General features: G+C 48.6%; 1 protein-coding gene across 1 annotated transcript in view; it reads right to left on the minus strand.

The window, feature by feature from the left end:
- The window catches only part of KIZ (kizuna centrosomal protein), a 40,234-nt gene that overhangs the window by 2,893 nt on the left and 16,619 nt on the right, over window positions 1-20,722 (minus strand). Inside the window, exons 7-11 of the mRNA XM_057433128.1 lie at window positions 20,137-20,280; window positions 18,750-18,885; window positions 16,358-16,520; window positions 15,369-15,434; window positions 6,744-6,840 (exon numbers count right to left, since the gene is read on the minus strand). Of these exons, the coding sequence (XP_057289111.1) occupies window positions 6,744-6,840; window positions 15,369-15,434; window positions 16,358-16,520; window positions 18,750-18,885; window positions 20,137-20,280 (606 nt within the window). The remainder of the gene's footprint in view (window positions 1-6,743; window positions 6,841-15,368; window positions 15,435-16,357; window positions 16,521-18,749; window positions 18,886-20,136; window positions 20,281-20,722) is intronic.

The following is a 20,722-nucleotide window of genomic DNA, read 5'->3' on the forward strand; positions in this document are numbered from 1 at the left end:
AATTTGCTGCATTTCAGTTAAAGAAATGGCAATGATACAGAACGGCTTCAAGTGGGGACTTCAGATATTCTTACTACTGTTGTGGAGGCATTTGTGAAGGAGATACGGAAAAGAAAGCAGAGGTGATTCACTGCTTGTCTTGTACCACTAGATTCACAAGGATTTGGGACTGCAGTTGGAAAGCTGAACTTAAAGTGGGGGGGAGTTTCATTACATTACAGCTACCTGTGTTACACAAACTTGGCCTTTTAAATCGAAGGGGGCTCATACTCCTTTCTGCAAGCTATGAATGCAGCAGATACACAAAACTTCCTCTGCAGATACACAACAATTCACAGAAATAGATATTAAACACAGCCAAGCTTCGACCAAGATACCAAAGTGAGGCTTAGCAACTAGCAACAAGTATCAGCACTAGTAGAATAGCAACAGTGACATAACTAATTATTAACTTGCTATTCAAGTAAAAAACATTATCCTGTTTACCTGATGTCCTGTTAGCACACCATCCAAACACCTGTCCCTTCCATTCCGAGTCAAACCCTGCACTGTGTTACGCTTCAAATTCTTCAAATACCTTTACTCAGTGGTATTTCCAGCACATATTTGAAGTCAGAGCCTTTGGGCCGAGTCCTGCAGTACACTGAACACCCTGAACTCCTGCTCACTTTAGTGGTTTCCTGCCCCTCAGCATTTCCCAGGAGATGCTCCGTGCACCCCAGGCTAAGCCCATAAAAATATGCTCAAGAGGCTGCAGCTCTGGTGGCTACAGTTTTCCCCCGGGTGTAGAGTGAGAAACCCCTTGTGTTGCTGAGCTGCCAATGGAGAGGTGGCTCCTGTGCCAGGCTGCACATGAACATTTCAGCTTTGGGTAGCTCGGTAACACAGGATCCAGCAGCAACCGCTCCCACTGCTGCATCTCCCCTGGCTCAAGGGAAAGCACGGCAGGGTTCATGTTCAACCACACCAGGGGGTCCCCGGAGGCGATTTCTTTGCTCCCCTTCTCTCTTTGGTTCAAACCCAGATTAAACACAAGAGCGTTGGTCGTTTCAGCCCAGAGCCTCTGCTGTGCCCAGGACACCACTCATGGCATGGAACCACCAGTGGAGGACTGCCTGTGTCCCGGGCAGCTTGGTCCTTCCACACACGGCTCAAAGCACGGTGAGGTGCTCCAGGTCTGGCCAAAGGCCAGAGGTCTGATGGAGAAGTTGCGATGGACAAGAACCACTGTGGCTGTAGGGAAATCTGGAAACCTTTCCTATTCCACCCCAGCTTCCCATGAGGAGAAAGGTCAATGCTGAGAGGAGAGGAAGGAAGATGGACGTTTGTATTCTACCCAAACCCATGCATTCAGTGGGATTCATCCTCCTGGGGCTAATCTACTGGGTGTAGAATGGGGTTCACCCCCAGAACAGCACAGAGCTGTAGTGCTGCACCAGGAGCTGGGCGCTGGTGTGACACAGCAGCCCATAAAGAGAGATGGGAACACGGTGTCAGCAAAGGCCTGGAACAAGGCTGTCAGCACAGAGAAACACCCAGGGAGGTATGGAAAATGGAGCCAGGACATCAGAAATGCCAGATTGGAAATCCCAGCTCTGCCAAGCCAAGCCTGGAAAATGCTGCAAGAGAGCTTTGTAACAGGGAATACGTTCTTGAACTACATCTGAAGCGTTAGTCAAGGCTGGTAAGACGCAAGGAGACCTCTACCTTGCAAAGCATTTGTATTCAGCAATCGGCAAACTCAATCATGGAGTTATCATGTGGGATCCTGAGCACACAATAACCACACAGACCTCCATGGAGAAATTTAGGAGTATAAATGAAGTAAGGCCAGTTGCAGTGCCTCCACTAATCCCCCATCGTGACCCTTCCATATCCATTTACACATTCGCTTCTTCCCTAAAATAATTCCAAACTGAATCCAGGCTCTAACAAAGAAAAAACCCCAAATCAGTTTAACTTCAAAGGGCCTTTTAATCTCTCCTTTACTCTGATGAAACAGGCTTTTTGTATTGAAGATGCTGCAACAATAAGAAATGAAAAAGCTCCGAGGAAATATTTCTCCCTCTGTAAAGAAAATTAATATTAAGAGGAAGAAGCCAGACCAACAATAGGCAAGTTAATAGAGGTGCCTTGCTGGCAATAGCAGAAATGCTTCCTTTAGCTGAGTACCTTTTTGCTAAAGCACCTGTTGAACCGCACGTTTTGGTGTCAAGTGAAAAAAAGCCACCTCAGTGCCAAGGAGAAAAATACAAGAAATAAAAGAGACAAAGAAAACACCGTGGGGAAAACCCAACCAAGGCAACCCAACGCACCCTGCCCCAGGGAAAAACCACCACCGAAACACCAGGCCTTGGCAGAAACCCAACCAAACACAGAGCTCAGCTGCCTCGGGGGCACCAGTGCTCCTGTTGGGGCTGGATGCCTTCATCCTGCGCTCACACATCTGGGATGCAAACCCAGCTGAGCATTTCTTCTTCTCAAGGTGGTGTTTATCAGCCCTCGGCGAGGTAAGAGATGAAGCTTCTCCCCAGCAGCACGTGAGGGTGAGGAGCTGCAGGTCCAGCTCCAAAAGGCATTTTCTGGTCTGCTCAGTGGCAGTGCCTCCGATGCGACACTGACCGGGGTGCTCACACACCATCCTCCTGCTCCAGCCCAACAGCTCTGCCGTTTCTTGCTCAGCATTTACTAGAAGTTGAGCATTGCAGAAGTGTTCCCCACACTGGAAATTCAGTATAAACTAGAATAATCTACTGCTCACACCAGAATTAAAGTAGCAATACTGAGGTTAAGTAATTACACTGCAAGTAAGATGACTTTTAGGCTACAAAGATCTGTATGGAGCTACACTTAAGATCATTCTCTGTTCAGATATGCTACACTGAGGAAAAAACCAACCTATTCTCACCTAGAGGAACCTCTAACACAAAGACTGAATCACAGCACCGGGATGAAACTGTTGGAAGAGCCCAGGGCATTACCACGGAAATAAACACTATGTTGTCTGTAAAACAGGGCCAGTGCATTTACATGGATAACCATTCCCATAAACCATTCCCCACCATATTCACAGAGCATCACCACTTCCACGCTGCTGCTCCTGCAACAGCTGGATGTTAAGATTTAGGTAACAAAGCTTAAGGAAACAGCTGTACCATCAGGAAAAACGTGCTTGAATTTACAGTCGCTTCTCACAGAAGCGATTCGGCAGCTGGAAGTACAACGGGATGGGGCTGGTTTGAGGGGCAGCCCGGGAACACACCGCGCCACCTCCCCCGGGTTTCCTGGTAAAGCTCCTGACCACTCCCAGCTCCAAACCTTGGGAATCTCTCGCCAAAGCAGCCGGGCAGGGCCAGCGCCGGCTCGGAGGGGGGATGCGCAGAGCCGGAGTGCCCCCCGATGGCCACAGCCGCGGCGGCACAGGGAGCAGCGGCACGGCCCGTGCTCAGCATCGCCCCCGAGAGTAATTAAGAGGATGAATTATGATGTGCCAACTTTTATTTGCATGTCATTACGTCTGTGTTTGGTGACGGCGGCCCTCAGAGACCAGCCCGGATTACTGCCACAGGGCACATTAATCAAAAACCACTTCACACCGCGGCTGTGTCCTGGCGCATGACGGCGGTTCCGTGGGTCGCGCTCGATAATGCACCTTTAATCTCCAGATCAGTCCGAAAGGAGACGGCGCAAACAAGGCAGAGCAACACGGACTGCTCCCATCAAAACCTCCACGCTACCCAGAAAACCAGTGACCTCCTCTGGCTGCAGCCAGCGCTCCGGCCACGGGATGCCACACACAGCGCCTGCCGCCCAGACAGGCCGCCTGACTTCTGATACCCTGTCCCCCAAGGAACTGCATAATTTATCACGCTCTTTGGTGGTGCAAAACACAAACTCTGCAAACCAAAGCGGCACCTTTGTGCGGGAAAATATTCCCTTCGTAATGTAAATGAAGGCAGGAAAAAGTAGTTTTGTCGCTAAACGTGGGGCAGGACAGTATTTGCGGGAGAAGAGGAAGCTCTGGCATGCACCTCCGAACAAAAGGGAACAAGTGGTCTTTACTCGGAGAGCAGCTTCCTATTAAGACTCACTCCTTCGTACATTATGCCTTTCATCCCCACTCAACCACAAAATGATTTTGCTGTAGGAAATACAATGGCAGAAAAAGATTTACATTGAAAGAATCTTTAATAATAAACTGTTGCAGATCTGCCTACTTCCCCGTGATTTATAATACAATAAACATCGGATTCTATTAAGTCTCATGCACTGAAGACACGCACTGAAAAACCGAATATGAAAGCCCTCAATTCTTCCCTTCTCCAGCCCCATAATAGTGAAATGAGCATGTATAAATGTGCTAAGAGTATCTCTTTGCATCTTTTATAGCTTGTGTGTATCAATCTGTAAAGCTTATTAAGAAAGTCATTGCTATGCAAAGCAGCACCCAATCTCTTTCTCTTGCTTTTCAACAGAGCGCAGTGTTTAGCCAATAGGACCGGTCCCCGGCCCCTCATTCAGCATTCATAACATGCAACATTTGCACAATGTATCTCTCAAAGGCTGCTGAATAGAAAGCCTTAATACTCATGTAAACAACTGCAAACCAATTACTTAATGAATCAGGCCCACACATAATGAGGTGCCAGACAAAGAGCTATAAATGCATTTTTGCGCCCGAGCCTCTGCTTTAAAGTAAAATCCCTCAGCTGTAGTTTGGGCTTAACTGGCACATTATAATTATTGTCTGGGGGACATCAGAGGAAGCCATTTCTCCTCGCTGGGTCCGGCGGGGTCTCCCCCGAGGTCACTCATCAGCTCAGTGACAAAACGGAGCAAAGAAGAGTTTCTGGCAGCTCCGCGGCGGTGCTGCGCGGCGACGGCCACTCTCAAGTAGTGGGTTTCGAGACCACTTGTCAAAGCAATAAAGCCCAGAAGTGACTGCACTAAGTGGAGCGCTTAAATGCGAGTGCCGCAGAAACCTCCCGGTGCGGCAGGCGGCCGCCCTGCCCGGTCCTCCGCGTCCCCACACCACTTCCACCGCTTCCCTCCCCGCAGAGTGGGTGCCAAGATTCCCCAAAGGAAGGGCTGCAGCTGAACTTCCCTCTGGAAGGCTGCAGTGCTGGTGATTCATTTGGAAAAGCCAACTGGAAGAGATTTATTTCCTTAAAGCAGCATCGCCGTGTATCAGCGCGTGAGGAGTGCTGCTTCTCACACTGCACGGTGTGAAATGATAGGGCAGAAATGTTTTAGAACCTAGCACAAGTAAGAATCTGAAACAGTAAAAACATTTACTCCATCTGAACAGCATCCGAGACGCAGGAGTCACCAAGTGCATCATTAGTGAGCAGTGCAGCAGCCGCAGGGACAAAGCTGGGAGACTTTCTCCTTTTAATACAGAAACAGTTCATTTTAAATTCAACAGATTTTATTGAGGGATTCTGGCAGAAAGCTCCTCAGGGCCTGATCCTTCTCTTCCCGATGTCCCTCTTTAGTCACTTAGTGAATGACTAACGTTCAGCATTTAAAAACTCATCTATAGGAGCAGCCCCGCGTTTCACAGTTGCATCGTTTGGAACATCATGTTCAAACAAAGCTCAAGGAAACTCCAAAAATGAAGGAAAAAAAAAGAAAAAGAAAAAGGAAAAAGAAAAAAAAAAGAAAAAAAAAAGACAGTTTGGGTACAGGGCTGTAAGAACGGATCCCACACAAGAGCAGGAATGCCATTCATCAACACAGTGTTCCAGCTTGTGTTTACTGCGCTTGGGGAGTGACAGAAATCCTGTGATTTCCACACAACTGCACAACAACACTTAACAAAACTGAACTGACCTCGTTGATACCAGCATTAAAAACAAGCTACCGAAAGGAATGTACAAACAGGAGCTCAAATTTCATCAGAAAGCTTTCAAGACTCTTCCCCAGTGCTGGTAGTGGCAGTTTCAGACCAGGAGCCACGCAGCAGCAGCACTCATCAGGCTGTTTTAACACGAGCAGATAAGCATCTAAAGCTCAGCCAGTATCTCACGAGCTGCCTGTGTTCTATCACATTTTCTGCTGCTTCTTGACCACTAATTTGATTGCTGCTGTTTGATTCCTGTTACATGCCAACGAAGAACATAAGGAACATGCAACAGAACTGCCCAGAGACCCAAGGGAACGGCTGCATTTTAACACACACACAGAAACCAGCTTCCAACAAAAACCAAGGGAGAGAAAAAGAACAAACTGTGCCCTTTAGGTACATTCGAGGCCAGTAATTAAACACACTCGGTTTGAAAGCAAGAAAATAATACAACTAAGCCAGCATTAAATGTAACACCCCAAACCCACGGGAAGCGTTATCCAGTTACAGCGAGCTCACATCTCGGATCCACGGAGGAGAAACCCACCACTTTATTTCCTGAAGACTTTCTGTTCTCTGTCTGCCCCTCTCCTGACAACTCCCATTGTCTAGCCCCCGAGCAGCCCTGCTGAAAGCAGCTGGACTGGCTCGTTTGTGGTTCACTGAGATGTCAATTGAGTCGGAGAATGGGAAAACAACAGCTGCAAAACAAGCCTTGGCTTTGGCACAAATATTTGCGGAGGTGCATCCAAGTTGAAGATGTGTCAGTAAATAAACATAAATACAACCTTAACCCGGGCTCAAGTGAAGAAATCGAGTAACCAGAGCCTCAGCCCTTCGCTGTCGGCGTTTCTCATTGTGAGAAGCATTTAAATGCTACAGGATTTCACAACTTTACCTTGACAAGGGAGGACTCGGGCTCGACGAGAGACTGGTTTCCGACTGCGTTTCGTGGCTCTCTCTTGCTTTGGAACCGTTACCACCAACACCCCAACCTGTTGGATAAAGAACAGCAAACCTGAGTGCTCAGCTAAGGCTGGCTGGGCCGTAGGGCAGCCTGCAGCCCCCGCAGCAACACTCCCGCTTCCCAGCGGATTCATGGAACGGTTTGACAACAAAACCCAGGGGAGGGCACGCGCCACACAGCTCAATACCTGCCTCAAGGCTGTTTGCTCTTGAGTGGAAATTAGTTAAACCCACAGGAAGCAAGACCCCCTCATTAATTCCCTGATGATTCCTTGTGAACAGTGACGTTTTTAGACGTTTTACCTCATTCTGGAAGAAAGAGCAACCACAGATTCTCTACAGAGCTGAATGGCAACTTTCTGCAAAACTGAAAGGATTTCTGGGCTTTTTTTACTCTTTTTAATCCCCGAGTTCTCATCAGTTCAGTTAACCAGGAGGCGAGGCCGTTTTCATTCTCCTTCCCCTTAAACACGGACTATTTGGGATAGTTACAGTTCTTGGCTGTAATTTAATTCTGCAATGTAGACTGACTAGATCGGTATTTTCAACCGTTCTCTTGAATCAGAGCTGGGTTTGGGAGATGCAAACCTTGGGGGTTTTCTGACTTACACAGCCAAACCCCCAACTATTCCACAATCTTTTATCCACGCTTCCCTTTCTTTCCTTCCCCTCCGCTCTGTATCTCATTCTGTAGAGACTGATTTAAAAAGAAGAGGGAAATGAATTCATTCACTGGGATTGTACAATTGCTCATCTTTGTGCTCGTTTCCAAAGGACACGATGCTCAAGCACAAATCCCGCTTTAAAAGGCTACTTTGCATGTATATATCTACAGCCCTGAAATTACAAACAAGCCCCGATTGTCACCAACTTTGCTCCATCCCAGCAGCATTCAGTATTTCTGTGCATCTTGGACACTGCTTTTCACTGGTGAGGAGCCGCTGCAGCGGGTCTCACTGCTCTGCGCTTGGATGTCAGCAGCACCAATCCTGCTCACGCTCGGGTGCTTCCAACAGAGGGGTGCAGCACGTCAGAGCGGTGCAGGGGGTGGCAGAGCTCAGGTACTGGTGCTGCACTGGCAGCAATGTGCTGCCTGGGGGACAAAGTCCGGCTGCTTCCCAGGAATGCGTGGGGAAAAAAGGAATCAAGGACAGGAGGGAAACAATGAGAAAAGGGGGAAAAGGGAACCACCCCCATCCTTCCCCACGATGGACACATGTAGAGGAGCAAAGACCTGTGGGGATCATGGAGGGTGTCCTCGGTGCAAGACTGAGCAAAGCAGGTTCGCGCTGAGAAACCACTGCCCACAGGGGAATGGATATTCACACTTGCTTGTACATTGCTTGGGGGAAGTGAAAAAGCCAATTTAACCTCATCAAGTCAGAGCTCCCAGAACGTGCTTTTCACTCCAGCACTAGAGCTTCACACAGGTGTCTTTTTCAGGGCTCCACATGCACAGGTTCAAACTACGAGACACAACGTGGCCGAGATGATGTGCTTGCTTCTTGCCTGGGGATGGAGCAGACTCTGTCTCAGGAGGCTTCCCGCTGCCTCAAGAGTCCTTGCACAAAGCCCAGCTAAGAGAACACCACAGTCACAGGCTCTGCAAACATTCAAACTCCAGTTAGGTGTGTCCTGTCCTCAGCCAGGGCTGCAGCGTGTGCATGGTTTGATCCTCGCGTGGAGGAGCGGTGAAGCAAACGGCCTCTGCACAGAGCATCAGCTCCAGCCACCCTTCCCATGGGCAGAGGGACACATCCACCTCATTACAGCCTGTTAACGGGCTGAATGCTTTTCCTCCTTCTCAATAACAGAGAGCTGGCAAGGCGCAGAGGGTGGCCTCAGAGGGTGTTAGTGCACTGGTTAAGAAGGCTGCATCCGACCTGTGCCTCTCAAATCCTTCCCCTTGCTCCAGTCTGGGCCTGGGAACCCCACCGTGGTCAGGGACCCGATACCCAGCCTGCTGCCAATGGGATCCCCTGCAGCAGGCACAAGCTCTGGGAAGTGCTACAGCGTGTGCATGAGTAACTTCCTTCACAACATCCAACTAACACAAGCTACTTGTTCTTCACCTGTAAGACCCTTCAGAGCCCAGCTTTGCCCTACCTGTCAATTGGGATGCATTGCTGGGCTACCAATCCCCCCTCCTGCCTTAGTTACACCAGACTGCCTTGCCGATCAGTCCGGTTGTTCCCCTTGAGCATCTCTGCACTGCCTTCCATCCTATGCACCCTACAGAAATGGAAGATCTTTCTGGGAACTCCTAAGCCCACCAGCTCACGTCCCTGCAAAGCCTGCAGGGCTCTGGCACCCAAAGTGTATGACAGCACATAGGCAGTGTGCAGCATCCACTGCTCTGTGTGCTGAGCAATAGCCTGGCTCTTACCCCCTCTTTCCCCACTCATCCACTTCATCCCTGTGCCTCCAACATGCCCACATCAAGGGATAGCCTCGGTTACAGACAGGCAGCACTGACAACAAAACCAGCAGCAACAAACCAGTGTCAGAACATGCAAGTGACTGGTGCAACGTGCATGGCAATGAAGAGGAGATACAAGAAATCCTCTGCTAGGAGAGAAAACTCTTAGGCACTTTGCTCCTGATAAAGCTGCATCAAACCATAAAACCCTTATGTAGAGCAGTATTTCTTCCATAAAGCTGACTCCTGTGCTTAAGGTTAAATGCAACTCGGTTAAAAAGACGTTTTTGTTCTCTGGTGTGGGGGTTTCTGTTGTTTCTTTCACCAGAAGATTCTAAGTTGCCCCCGCTGCAGTCTGGGGCCTGAGCATGCAGCGGAACACCACAGGCCTGGCGAGAAACACGTACCAAGTAACAAGGGGAAAAAGGGAAAAGAGGAAAGAGACGGGTTTCGAGCACATCAGCAGCGAGCAGATGAAACCCCTGGATATAAGGGATTGCAGCACTACTGAACTCGCTCTGCAGGGAGCAGTGGCACAGGAAGCAGAAGCGCAGGCGAGAGGAGGGCTGTGACAGCGCTGCTGGAGAGCAGTGGCTCCTGATGCCATCTCCTGATGCCTCCTGGGTGTACACAGCCTCCCTAAAAGCACCTCTCCCTGCCTGTCTGAAGTCACCGAGTTCTTGCTACACCAGATAAAGGCAGATGCCATCTGCTTGATGTTCTATGTGGGGTTTGGAAGGAGCAGCCTCACCACACCACCAGCTCTGTGCTCCGGAGGCACCCCAGAAGCAACGTGGGTGCATGGGGTGAAGCTGTTTAAATGGCCAGCCCAGACTGCACAGAGCCGACTGTGAGCAAGCTTGATAAAACTCAGCCTTCAAACCCAAGCTGGGATGTTAATAAAGGAAAGTTCTTAATCCCACTGTTCGAGCGATGCTGCAGCAGAAGGGGAGCTGGTGTGGCCCAGGTGACACTGCTGTCCTCATGCCTTCTTCCCCTCAGAACCAGCAGGGGATCTGCAATACCACTATTCATTACAAATTAATTCAAGATACTCTGCCTTTTTCACCTCTGAATTAAACATGTGGGGCCAGAGCAGCTCTCACAAGTCTGTGCTGAACAAAACGGGTGCAGGTTTCTTCATTAGGCAACAATTCCAGGAAAACCCACTGTCACTGCACAATGCAGCACTATTATTTTGTTCTGCTGAGCAGTCAAAGTGATCCTTAACTAGAACACACTGTACCAGCACAGTGTTTTCTCCATGTGCTCTCCCTATGGCCTAGGCTGCAGCACTGATCACTTCATAGCCAAACACCTCAGCAGCTAAAGAAGTAAGGAGATTGTCTGCAAACACAGAGGTAAGAAAGCTCTTGGCCTTGTACTTGCAATGTTTATGTCTTGCTGCTGGTGCTACCTCTCACAGAGGAAGAAGCCCACACTTTCAACATCAAACCCAGCATTAAAGCCCTTCACTGCTCAGTCCCAGCACAGAGGAGTCACCTGCAGACACCAACACCAAATCATCTTAGTACAAGCAGTGCCTGCCTCTGTCTGCCTGGGAATGGGAAAGGTGATCCACAAGGCTGCTGGGTTTTGAAATGCAGGCTGGGAAAACACAAACACACCGTGTTCATGTGCAGCCCCTACAACTTGTGAATAAATCCAAACTCTTCAACCCAAGCCACAAAGCATGTAAGCAAGCTGTAGGATAGTAGATGCTGCTCTACCATGAGAGGAACAAGAGCACTTTGTATCCCACTCAAAAGACATAAGGAGCTATCATCCTTTATTTCCAATTAAAACAATCATCAATAATCCCCACATGCAAACGGAAGTAGCTAGAGAGCAAAAGAGCTTTCAGAGACTCAACCCAGCCACGTACCTGTACTTTCCTCCCTTACGCAAGTGAGAGCCTGCACCAAAAGGAACTTTGCTTTCTCCCAATGCTTTTATCACCAATAAAATAGTGGCTTGGGTATTTCGGCTGTCACCAGACTTCAAAGTCTGATGTTTGAATGGAATGTTATCAGACCAGCTGAGCCCACCGGCTGTGAGCTGTACAGTTACCTTGGCAATAGTTACTGCAGCCTGGCAGGCCTGGGCTATAGGTCCTGTACCAAAACGGGAGAGTAACAGCAGTTCCTGCCTGGAGGAACTTTATCTGAACAAGCTCCTCCACCACGGTAACACCAATTACTGCACTTGCTGATCACCTACAAGGAGCTATGTGGGATTAAAGTGGGCTGTCAGCTGCACTGCCGCTGCCAGCACACAAAGAGCCACCACGGATGCCTCTGCCCTGGGACCAGAGGTAACAGTGCCGGCTCTACAGCAGCTCCTGTACTCACCGATCTCCCCTGCAACAAAGCAGAACACTTGTGAACAGAGAGAAGATAAAGGCAGCTGCAAACCTGACAGAAGGAAGTGTTCTTTGGAGAGCAAAGGGATGAGAAAAGCCTCCAAACTAAAACCTGGCAGAGCACTGCAGCAGCCGGTGCCCAGAAGTAGCTCAAATACCAACAAGGATCTCCCCACTTCCTTTCAATGGAAAAAAAGGATAAATAACAATCCCTGTAATACTATAGCAATATAAGCTGCTGTCCTCTCAAGAGCAGACACCCGGGTGACCAGCAGACTTGAGAAATCCCAATGGAGCAAGCCATCCACTGAGAATATCTCTAGGATCACAGAATCAACCAGGCTGGAAAAGCCCTTCCAGCTCATCCAGTCCAACCCCTGCCCAGCACTGCCAAGGGCACCACTGCCCCATGGCACTGAGGCTTCACCTCCACGCTATGTGAACCCTTGCAGGGACGGTGCCTGCAGCCCTGCCCTGGGCAGCCTGTTCCAATGCCTGAGCACCCTCTGGGGCAGGAATTGTTCCTCAGCTCCATCTAAACCTGCCCTGGTGCAGCTTGAGGCCATTTCCTCTTGTCCCATCCCTTGTTCCTTGGGAGCAGAGCCCAGCCCCTCCTGGCTCCATCCTCCTGTCAGGCACTTGTAGGGAGCCATCAGGTCCCCCCTGAGCCTTCTCCAGACTAAACAAGAAGCTGCTGCCTCTTTTTAAAGATTGAAGAAGGATTTTCACCTGGAATTCCTAACTGCAAAAAGACCCTGAGGCCTTTCAGGAACTTAAGCAGTGTAAAGTATCAGCTCCTGGAGTATGCAATCCAAACTAACTTCAGCAGAAGGTACAACCTCCTGCTCCCAGTCCTTGCTCCAGATCCCAAGGGGGTACTGTCAGACCGCAGCAGCGATTCATCGCACACACAGGAACTTTGCCCCTGGCAGCAGTTGTGAATGGGCTGGTATCAAAGTGAAAAGTTGGGTCAACGTGTGAGCACCTTCATTAGCACACTCCAAGTGGAACCTTGGGAACCTTTTAACTTCAAGCTCAAAGCAGGACCTCACCGGGAAGGCCGGTGGGCGTGGGGAAAGCCTTGGCAGCATTATTGCCTCATTAAAGGTGACCTAAAAGGGAAAGCAGAATTGGATTTGTGCTCTTTCATGTTCCCTTATGATACAAAAAGAAGGGCTAATTTTCCTTTTACTTCTTAAGAGGGTTCTTCCTCCTTATTTCTACCTTAGAGATTTTCTACCTGGAAGGTGATATTCAAGATGTTGTGGAAGCGAAGCCTGATGAGTGGAGCAGTAACACCTTTTTTATTCAAATGCTTTACAGCTTTAACATCTGTTTGAATTAAAGACATAAACGAAGGGGAGAGAGAATCTGGTTTTGTTAAAGACTTAAACGTGCCCTTTCAATAAAGTCAGCAGTTTCCTACTCGTAAAAAGTCATCCAACAAAAGAAGTCATCCAACAAAAAGAATAATGGATTTTATCCTCTCTTTTTAATCTCACAGTATTTGCCTACCTCAGGAACGGCAGAAAAAGCCAAGCAATTTCTTCTACATGCCTTCCCATGATCAAAACCAAGGCATCCAGGAAGGAAATGAGAACGAGTCCCCATCTCCTCCTCTATCCTCATGTAACCTGGTACAGAATGAGGATGCTATTAACTGTCAGCTCCTCTCTGGGTGAGGGCATGCACAGGATATAATCCCATTACAGTCAGTTATCAGGACGTGGCCTTCCTCAAACCATTTACAGACTACTCAATTAAATTAACATCTTGGTTCTTTTTGCCTGTAACACAAGCAAAAGAACCCAAAATTACAGCAGCGTTCAGAAAGTGCCACTACAGAAGGCTGCTTGGAGGCACATCCAGCCAGCTCTCACATGAAGTCCATCAAAACCCCAAAGCCACAGGGTTTCCAGTGCTTCAAACCAACACTTGCTGCCCTCAGAGAATGCAGCAAGTACTGAAAGAACACCCCAAATTTCTATCCCTTAACTGAGAAAGGGTTGTGCAGCCAAATTATCGTGTATGGAATGGACATTAAATATTGGCTGATCTAAAATCACAAAGCCAAATCCTCACACGTCTTCTGAGCCCAAAAGACGATGCGCAGCGATGCTGCCTCTATTTCAGGCACTGAACAATTCCAGAGTTCCAGGGCCACAGTCTACAGCAAGTAATGATGAGAAAAAGGAGGCAAGCGACAGGCTGGAAGGGTGAGGAGCCAGGAGAGGATGAGAAGATCACGGGCTGAAGATGAATCACAGCTGAAAGGAGCAACTTTGCTTTCAAGTGAGCTGGGAAAAGCTTTATTCCCAGAGCCAGTGGACTGCAGCTACAGGAACTGCTGCACCAACACAGGAGATAAAGCAGCTCAGAGAGAGCTGTTTTAAACTGGTTTTGGTGAAGACTGCCATAGAGAACTCTAACAGCCTGGTACAGAAACGGCAGCTATAACCAGTACTGCTCAGCTGTAGCATTCAGCGTGAGGAGAAGCAAACCAAAAGCACTGGCAGCTCCAGAGATCCAAACTCCTGAGTTCTCCTGAAAAAATCATAGTACCAGCGATCCATTAGGCAGAGGGAGTCACCATTCCCAACACTGCTCTTGCTGACACTCTCTGCAGTTTAAACCCCAAGCCTCTTAAACTACAAACAAAATGGAACCAATCCCAAGATTTGCAACATTTTAGATTCATTTTCAAATGAAAAGTGGGGGTTGTTTCATGAAGAGAGATTCAAGTGGCTTTAATTCCACTGAACATCAATGCAATCCATGTTTTAAAATACATGGCCATGTGTGACCGCAGGACGGGTTAAGAAGCAGGGAAATGGGAACATTTTACTGTCTGGAAAAACCTACAGTCTGATTGAGCTAACAGAGGGATATTACTGCTGCAGGATAATTCAGGAATACAAACAGCACATTTTTATATTTTAGGTGCAAATTAGGCTCAAAAGGCAGCAGAGGAAAACCTCTCCAAGGGGAATGAGCTGCTCTCTACAGACAGGCTGCTCTCAAGCCATGCAGGAGCAGAGAAGCAGCGATGAGTGCTGCATGAGCAGCTGCCCTCGCACCTCTCTGGTGAGCACACACCTGCATCCATCCCTGTTTCGCCAAACATCAACATTGATAAGGAAGCAGCCACCACTGGACAAAAATCAGGCAAGAGCAAATTGAGACTCAGCGCCAAGAGCCCTGCTCTGAAAACTGACGTGCTACTGACAACCCGGCCCCAAAAGCGGGGACACCAGGGTCCGCAGCAAGGCTCATACACTGCTGCGGGCGGATCTGAACCACACTTGGTAAAACCTTATTGCTAAAACCACAGTGTTATCAGGCAGCCTTTGCAGCAGCTTCCCGGCTAGCGGGGCTTTCCCTGCGCTTATTCTAATGATACACATTCAATTACTCCAGAAAAGAAAAGAATCAAATCAGAAACATCTGTAGTTTGCCATATAATTACTGGATCTTCCCCACGGAGACTGACCTTTATAACACTGATATCGGGACCTGAAAGGCTAAATGACAGGACATTCGTGTGGTTTAAATGCAGAACATGATTACAAGGAATTAAACAGGTGCTGGTGATTGTGCGTCTTGGTGTACATTAACATAAGCGGAGTTTATGATCATACGTTTAATCTTTGCGCTCAGTATGTAGTAGCTGAATTTACTCACTATTAGCAGCCCCAAAGCACTGAAATGCCAATGTCTGGATGATCTAGTAGAGTTGAATACGGGGTTTGAGGTTAATATGCAGCCGTTGCTTTTACCTGTAATAGGAATCTTTTCGACCGCGCTTTCTTCCTTGCTCTCATCTTCACACCAGCTTGGGACTTCTGGATGTGAACACACCATAATGAAAGGCATTTCAAAGTGGCAGTGATCAGACTGGTTTGGTTGCTTTTAAGCCCTACTCCCTTTAATTTCTCACTTTTGTTATCTCTTGTTTATTGATCTAAACTATCCATTACCGCCCTTAAAAGAGGCGCCTACTGTGAACTTTGCTGGCATGTGCGGCGGTGCTGCCTCTCTGTAGCTTCCAGGGAAAAGGACAAGCTACCCAAATGTCGCAAATAATTTAAGACCCGATGGGATTTAGGAAACAAACAACCCGCAGTAACGCCGCGGCCTCGTGCGGCAGCAGCACCGTTTATCACACCCGCCCTGGAAGAGGAGCTTAAATCAAAGCCTCTGTCTCCTCCGCGGATAAAAGTCGCGTGAATTTAGGAGGCCTGAAGCTGTTTACATTTGCTGTGCAAAGAGCACTGCAGCCTAATTGCCTGTCTCTTCTGGACTTTGATGTAAGGGATGCTCCGAGAGCAGCCCAAGCAAGCCGCCCTTGCTGCACCAGGCTAATATATTACTTCCTTATCTAAAGAAATTAACTGGGTTTTCACAAGCGTGTTCACCTCAGAGCCAGCATCACACTCAGCAGGAGCCCTTTGAGTTTTGAGAATTTGGCTGTGGCCTGGCTTTACAGTAAAAAGCAATGAATATACCCCAGCACTGGTAAACGAAGGTGGTTTTTAGATACATGCACACCTATAGATCTGTTCTATTAACAGCCACAAGGCTTGCAGACAAAATAGCCACGATGGGCATTGCTCGTTTTAAGTAACAAAAAATGATACATTTAGGAAAATCCCCTTACGAGTATACATTAACTCACCAATCACTACAATAGAGCTGACTTGGATAGAAACACCGGGGGAAGGACAACAGCTCTGCGCACACAGCCGGCCCTTTGCACACTTGTTACCTTGTCCTCCCATGCCGGTGAGCCCGGGAGCGTGTTCTGCCTCCTCTGTCTCCCTGGCACCGTTTGGGGTGGCTGACGAGGTGCTGCACGAGGGTTCATGACTGTGAGGAGATGACCTGTCCCCGCTGTCTCCTGGAAGGGCCTCTCTCGACCCGAGCAGAGCCTGCAGCATTAGAAATAAAAACAGCCACAGCACTATTATCCTTGGTCTGCAGCGGTTTCCGACATACATTTAAGCTAATCTGTACTTCACGCTGTAATCTGTTTCCAGGGTGGTTTTGTTAGAGGGTAAATTACCTCCGAGTTAAATCGGCGCTAGCTCAGGAACTGCAATTCTGCTTGAAGTAACACCGACTCTGAATTGTTCCTTTAATCACTAGGCTTTCTGCAGACTCCACTCCTGCCTCCCACAATCAGGGTAAGCAAATGGAAGGGCGCATCAAATATACTACAAGAAATGAGAGGAAATCTCTCCCTTTCAGCACACAGCAATAAGGCAGGTTAACCACAGCATTAGCAACACCTGCAGCTTAAAACAACACCGGGACCAATGAACCCGAGGGCAGAGAGCCCAAGGCACAGCCTCAGCCCGGCCCAGTTCCCATGTCAATCCCTGTTATTCCCACAGGCTGGTACAGTTTGTTCTCTCCTGGCAGTGTACACAGCCCTCTGCAGTGGCACTACTCAGACCTCCATACCTAAGCCTATTACTGACATGAGAAATTCAAGTTGGAAGCCAGTACCTTCACAGGGAGTAGAGCTGGCCATAAACGTGGCCGACTTAAAAGCAGGCTTAAAATAAAGGAAGCACTTCCCAGGTTATATCCTCCACCCGTGTGAAGTGCTGCGTGTGGCTTTACACAGCTCCTGAGAGCAGGGGAAATCACCTTCCTGGCAGCTTAGTTTACACGTACTGACCTGAGAGCACAGAACAGCTTCAAGCCAAAGCATTCTGGACTCATGGGAGACTTTTATTCTCCTGCATCTGCCCCCTCCTCATAAATCCATATTTACTCAGGAGCCAAGAATGGCAACCTTTAGCCAAGATTTTCCTTTCTATTGAACTTGTATATGGGAAGTGTTCTGGTGTGAACAAGGAGCTAAGAGGCAAGGCAATAGAAGGCAGACATAATTTAGTGATGAGAGACAAGGAGGAGCCTTAACCTGCCCGAGGGAGACTGAGCTGAGCTCTTAGGCAGAAGCTCTTCCCTGTGAGGGTGCTGAGGCGCTGGCACAGGGTGCCCAGAGAAGCTGTGGCTGCCCCATCCCTGGCAGTGTTCAAGGCCAGGTTGGACACAGGGGCTTGGAGCAAGCTGCTCCAGTGGAAGGGATCCCTGCCTGTGGCAGGGGCTGGAGCTGGAGGAGCTTTGAGGACCCTTCCCAACCATTCCATGATTCTATTCTATGCAAGCTGCTTGGAAATGAGGTGTTCCAAAGTAGAAGACAGATCCTGGCATTACATTTAATTGACTGGATACACTTAATAGGCAATCTAAATGTTAAATGCATGTGGTCCACAGTAACACGTAGCAGTAAACAGATTATTGCTGCACATATTCACCCATAAAGCTCGTGTTACTGAGCTTTGACTCTGTAAAAGTTTTGACATGCAATTATAAATGGATGTATTTGTTTCCGTCGCCAGCGCAGTGCTACATTCCTCGCTCATCTCTTCTACTTGACTGACTGTTTTAAGGACAGAATACAAATGACTTATCCACATAGAGAAAGAGAAGTTACCCTGCTATAATTGAGGTGTACAAATGACTAAAATAGTCTATCTTCATTATTTGATTCAAATGCTATTAAAACTAGAATATAGCAAAGCAGTTCCAGCTGCTCTGTAATTTCTCATTAAATATTAGAGGGAGAGTATTTTTGACTTTGGGTTTGAAAGAGCTGGTTTATAACCTTCTGCGTTAATGTTTAAAAATACATGAGCAGGCTGCTATTTGTAAAGCTCTCTGCGTATTCAGGCTACCAAACATAACTCTCTTTAAAAGAAATAAATAGTAAAATACATCATGCATGATAAAAAGCTGCTAAGCCCCAGAGAAAGACAGATGATAGAAGCCTCATGATGGATTCACAGCACAGCGAACGTGTGGGCTTGTTTAAATAACTGCTTTGAAGGGTGGAAAACAGGCACCCTCCTGGACACTGTTTTCTTTGTGGGGTGCAGAGCTGTACATATTTGCCTTGAGACAACTGAAGAACCTGCATTCTCTCCTTGACCATCTCCAAGGCTGATCAATGAGCACAGCCTGCTTGTCCTTCCCCTCAAAGCCCCCTCTCTAGATTGCATTAGCAGCACAGGGCCCACCTCGCCGTAGCAGTGCAAATCAGTCTCTGGGTGTCATTGATTCAGGTAGCACTGGGTGCAAGTCCCAACCTGGCCATCCTGTGCCAGCAGGCGTTCGAACATCTCCGACACTTCCTGCGGGAGCTGGACGTGGTGCTTCCTCAGGAAGAGGGCATGCTGGCTCAGGCAGGTCCGCAGCACGTCCGTGTCCCAGCTCTGCTCCGGCCTGAGGAACAAACGCAAGCACTGTCAGTCGGACACCCCTGTACACCAGACTCACACAGGCACCACGGTGGTCAACCTGCAGCAGGAAAAGCCTTTGTGCATTTTGCCCTTAATCCCCACTTTCTCTTTCAAAAACGTTGCAAGTGGAAGACAGAAGTCGGTTGTGACTTCCACAGACGTGGGAGGGTGGGCAGGGACCACCATCACCATCTCTGACCCCAGGCCCGTTCTGAAACTCAGGATCAGGAGACATTAAACCCTTCCTGCAGCCCCCAGTCCCAGCTTGGGCAGGCCTCACTCACTCCATGAGCTGCTCTGCTCACACCTTCTTGTCTTTTCTATATGAATAATCCTTTCATTGTTTTTGAGCAAAAGTGCCCTTTCCTTCAACGCACAAACTACAAACACTGCCATCCTGTCTGCCAAAGATGTTTGTTTCTCCAGTTGCTCCAATGAAGTTTGACAAACAGAAGAGTGAATTCCAATTAACTCCACGAGTGTTTGTCCCCAAGAAACCATTCAGGAGATACAACAAGGTATTAGTGCTCGCAGGCATATCAGCCTCGAAAGGAGAACCAGGTATAGCTAAATAGACCATTCTTCAGCGCTCACAAGTGCCCCGATCCTGCTAACACTTGAGCATTGCTGAGCCTCGAACAGGGAGGAAGGTCTAGACAGAAGCTAAGTAAGAAAGAATGGAAATTGTTTTCATTACTGCATTAAAGAGACCTTAAAAAAAAATAAATCAATTTTCACTTGTCCTTGTGGCAAATGCACAGGAAAGCAAAAGCCCACTTTGAATAACGGAGGTTATTGTTTTTAAAGGCTATATGCATCTTCTGCTTCACAGGAAAATAATCTGCTTCTCAAAATGACATTCCCCATGCTCACGTGCCCGAGCCTCGCGCTAAGATCATGCAAATTACTGGCTGAGAGGTCTCTGAAGTTAATGAGTTTCCCTCCGTGCCGCAGCAGCCTGGGGCGGGGGATGCTGCCGGTGGGGTGAGACGGGGGACCCGGCCCGAGCGCTGCCTGGAGCGGTGAGATTCACCAGCACAGAAGGGAAGGGAAAACAAACACATCTGGTTAAGGTCCTCGTTTGGAGCCGCACAAACATCAGCACTCAGACATCTTCACGTCCCAGTGCGATCGAGGCCTGGCCCCGGGCCCGCTTTCCCTGCCCCAGAGCAGACCTGGGAGGAAAGGAAAGAACATTCATCGCCCTCGCGGGCACGTTTTGTGGCTGAGATACCTGCTTTGCTCTTCACCCTCTGCTCTGCCTTGAGCCCGGAGCGTGTTCTCGGTTAGGAGGCAGCTCTGTAAGGAAGCCCGAAGCTGATGAAGGACGACAGCTTCGCATGCTTCAAGGTCTCCGTCTTCCAGCCTGGTGGCCCCGCTACAAAACGAAGCGGGTATTACAGGCAATGGCTATGTAAAGCCCAGACAGCAGCCTGGCTTTGGGGGCAGAATGTGCAACACCCCTCCTGGCTAACGGGCCAGCCCAGAGGGACAAACATCCGTGCCCACGCTCTCTGCAACAGGGAGGTCAAACCCAGCCCTTAGGAAACACCAGGTTCAATCTCACACCTCTGCTTCTGGCAGGGAGAGAGGAACCTGCACGGGTCCACTTGGTGCAACCACTTAATCCCAGTGTATGGAGCCTGACCTATAGCTTTAAATAAAAGTACAAAGCCATTCCCAATTGCTGGAATGAGGAGCCCGTGCTGCAGAGGGACGGTGAGGGCTCTCTGAGCCCAGGGTTTGGCGATACTCATTGCTCTTTTACCTTGAAGAAATGATTTGTCTGATTATTGCTGCCTACCTCAGTAAATCACACC

This window comes from Pezoporus wallicus, unplaced genomic scaffold (genome assembly GCF_028554395.1).
Source record: "Pezoporus wallicus isolate ANWC-B61680 ecotype Strahan unplaced genomic scaffold, APGP_CSIRO_Pwel_v1 contig_5416, whole genome shotgun sequence".
Taxonomy (NCBI): domain Eukaryota; kingdom Metazoa; phylum Chordata; class Aves; order Psittaciformes; family Psittacidae; genus Pezoporus; species Pezoporus wallicus.